The sequence below is a fragment of the Penaeus japonicus genome, unplaced genomic scaffold (assembly GCF_977035675.1).
Source record: "Penaeus japonicus unplaced genomic scaffold, GWHDUDI00000001_assembly GWHDUDI00000018, whole genome shotgun sequence".
NCBI classification, from domain to species: Eukaryota; Metazoa; Arthropoda; class Malacostraca; order Decapoda; family Penaeidae; genus Penaeus; species Penaeus japonicus.
The window spans coordinates 39510540-39513039 of NW_028234420.1; the positions used below are offsets into that span (position 1 = coordinate 39510540).

General features: G+C 33.8%; 1 protein-coding gene across 1 annotated transcript in view; it reads left to right on the forward strand.

Annotated features, from left to right (window-relative positions):
- Positions 1-2500, forward strand: part of TBC1D5 (TBC1 domain family member 5) — a 24666-nt gene that overhangs the window by 7479 nt on the left and 14687 nt on the right. The window contains 1 exon segment of the mRNA XM_086546426.1: positions 1099-1187. Within this exon segment, the coding sequence (XP_086402552.1) occupies positions 1099-1187 (89 nt within the window).

The window sequence follows — 2500 nt, forward strand, 5'->3', positions numbered from 1 at the left end:
AGTGTAGAGGGTGAACTTGACTTATAGGAAATTGATCTATCTTTTATTGCATTATTCTAGATTTATTCAATTTCTTTCATAATAGAATTTAGAAATTTTTAAATTTAAATTTTAATTTTTTTATATTTTTATTTTTGTTTTTTTTTTTTGTTGTTTTTTTTTTTTCTCTTGTTCTTAGGTTGTTTTTAAAGGGTTAAAATAGTTTATTATCCAAGTTAAATTGCTTGAATAAAAAATAAAAAAAAGAGAAATAATAACAAAAAAAGAACTAATTCTACTACAATTTTTTACCATCCATTCTTTCTTTTTTTTCTTTCGTCCAGAGTCCGTGAACCAACCAGACTCGGACTTCCGGGAGCTTAGTTAATAAATCAAAAAGATGTCGTTCAGGGACTTTTCCGCGAAGTGAGTTTTTTCGTCACTTTTCATGGATTTCACAGTCCTGTCAGTCCTGTTTTGTTTAATCCAGAAGTGTCATTGTGGGTCATATAGACGATTTTTTTTTTTTTTTTTTTTTTTTAGGGAAGGGGTTCGTGACCTTTGGTGCAGGAGTGTTTTTACAGAAAGAAGAAGAGAATCTGAATGAAGAATTTATTCTCTGGCTGAATTGTTAGAATTTATATTTGTATATGTATTTATATAGATAGATAGATAGATTAGATATATGTATGTATTTAACTACATTGGCAGTTAGAATCACCCACATATGAGTGAGATGTATAATATCTGAAGGAATATGGGATGTTTATTATATAATGGATTAAAATAAATAAGCAATTTTCTAAAAAGAATTGTTTTACCTTTAAATGGTATATAAAAGCATAGTTTTCTTTAAAATTGGCAAAACTTAATAGGGATTCTCAAATTGATCAAAGGGCTTGACACCCAATGCATTTAGCCCAATACTTGACTTTCATAACCATCCTATCCCAATATTTGATACCCTGAATCAATCTATCCCATTACTTGACACCCAAAATATGGCTATCTCAATTTCTGACACCCAGAATCAGTCTATCTTAATACATGACACATAGAGCAGTTGACAGGTACTTTGATCCTCTTGGCTAGAGACATAACATATTACTGTTCTTCCAGGGCATGCATGAGGTGCTGGCTCCCCTAATCTTTGTATTACACTGTGATCATCAGGCTCATCAACATGCTCATGAAATGGACCCCACAACGTAAGTGTTGAGTCACTTGTCCGTACTGTGTCGCTTTTTTACGTCAACTCATCTGCTTTTATTGTATGTTGGAACTTTGGTTCATAGAAGGAGTCTGATTTTAGCTGTTTTAGCTGATTTTAGGGGGTGTGAAAAAAAATTGAAGTTGATACAGTATACTTGAAGATATGTATGATGTACAAATCATTCCAAGATTGACAAGAAATAGGGTAAAAAGAAGTTTTTATATACACATCTAGAGAAAGACTGGGGGAAAGGTAACATTCTTACATAAAGTATAGCCATGCTTGCCTAATCCACAGTCGGATTCGATCCTTTGTGTCATTATTGGCATAGTGATTCATTTGCCAACACCATCCTAGACGGTTATACTGATCTTAATCTTGCAGGTATAGATATAACATCTGCATGTCAGATTCATGGCTGGAAAAGAAGAAAGGCCTGTATGACCTTCTCAGGAAAGTGTTGGTAGATAAGTCAACACACCATTCATGGGGTTCTTCTATTATGCACACCCATGCAAGCATTGTGTCACAGATTTCCGTCAATGGGTATATGATATTTAGGCAAGCAGGACCTAGCTTTTAGGGTCTGATATAGGAAAGTTGTGTGAGGAAGCATGTTTCTGTCTAGTAGTTTGGCTGAATACTTCAATTTTTGTTGTATAGTATTTATATTGATGAAACGACTCCTAATTGTGAAGTTAATGGAACATAAAGGTAAGATGACATTTTTCATAAACAATTCTTCTTGTTTTGGGGTAAGTGGTTTAACCTGTAAATGTTTTCAGATTAAAAGGGTTGGCCCTTTGGCTAGAATGATGTATTCACCAGAGTATTCTTGTACTACAGTATCTAAGGATTCGGTAAAGGTTGAGCTAGCACCTAAAAAAGTAGAAATGTTGAAAATTCAAGCTGCTGCTGACTTGGTTAAGCAAGTATGATTAACAGACTACTATATATGATGTATTTACAAATAAGGCTTTCAATACTTCTTTAGATGATTATCTACTTGCAATATTTAATGCAGTCATTACCCTTTAAGGAGAATTTTTGTCGCCTCTGCATTATTTCCTTGTTTTTTTCTGCCTGCCACGCTGCAGTTTGACTGGGTACCAGCTGTAAGTACTACATTCGTGTTAGTACACATGTAATGCTCAAAAAGGAGAGCATAAAGATCTTGCACTTTTAGCTTAGTAGATTCACGCAAAAGTTCGGTGAAATCTTGACAATGAATACAGCTGTATGTTGTGTTGATTGTTTCCTACAGAGTTCTTCTAAAGTGCTGATGTGCAGTACTCTGAAGTTTGAAAA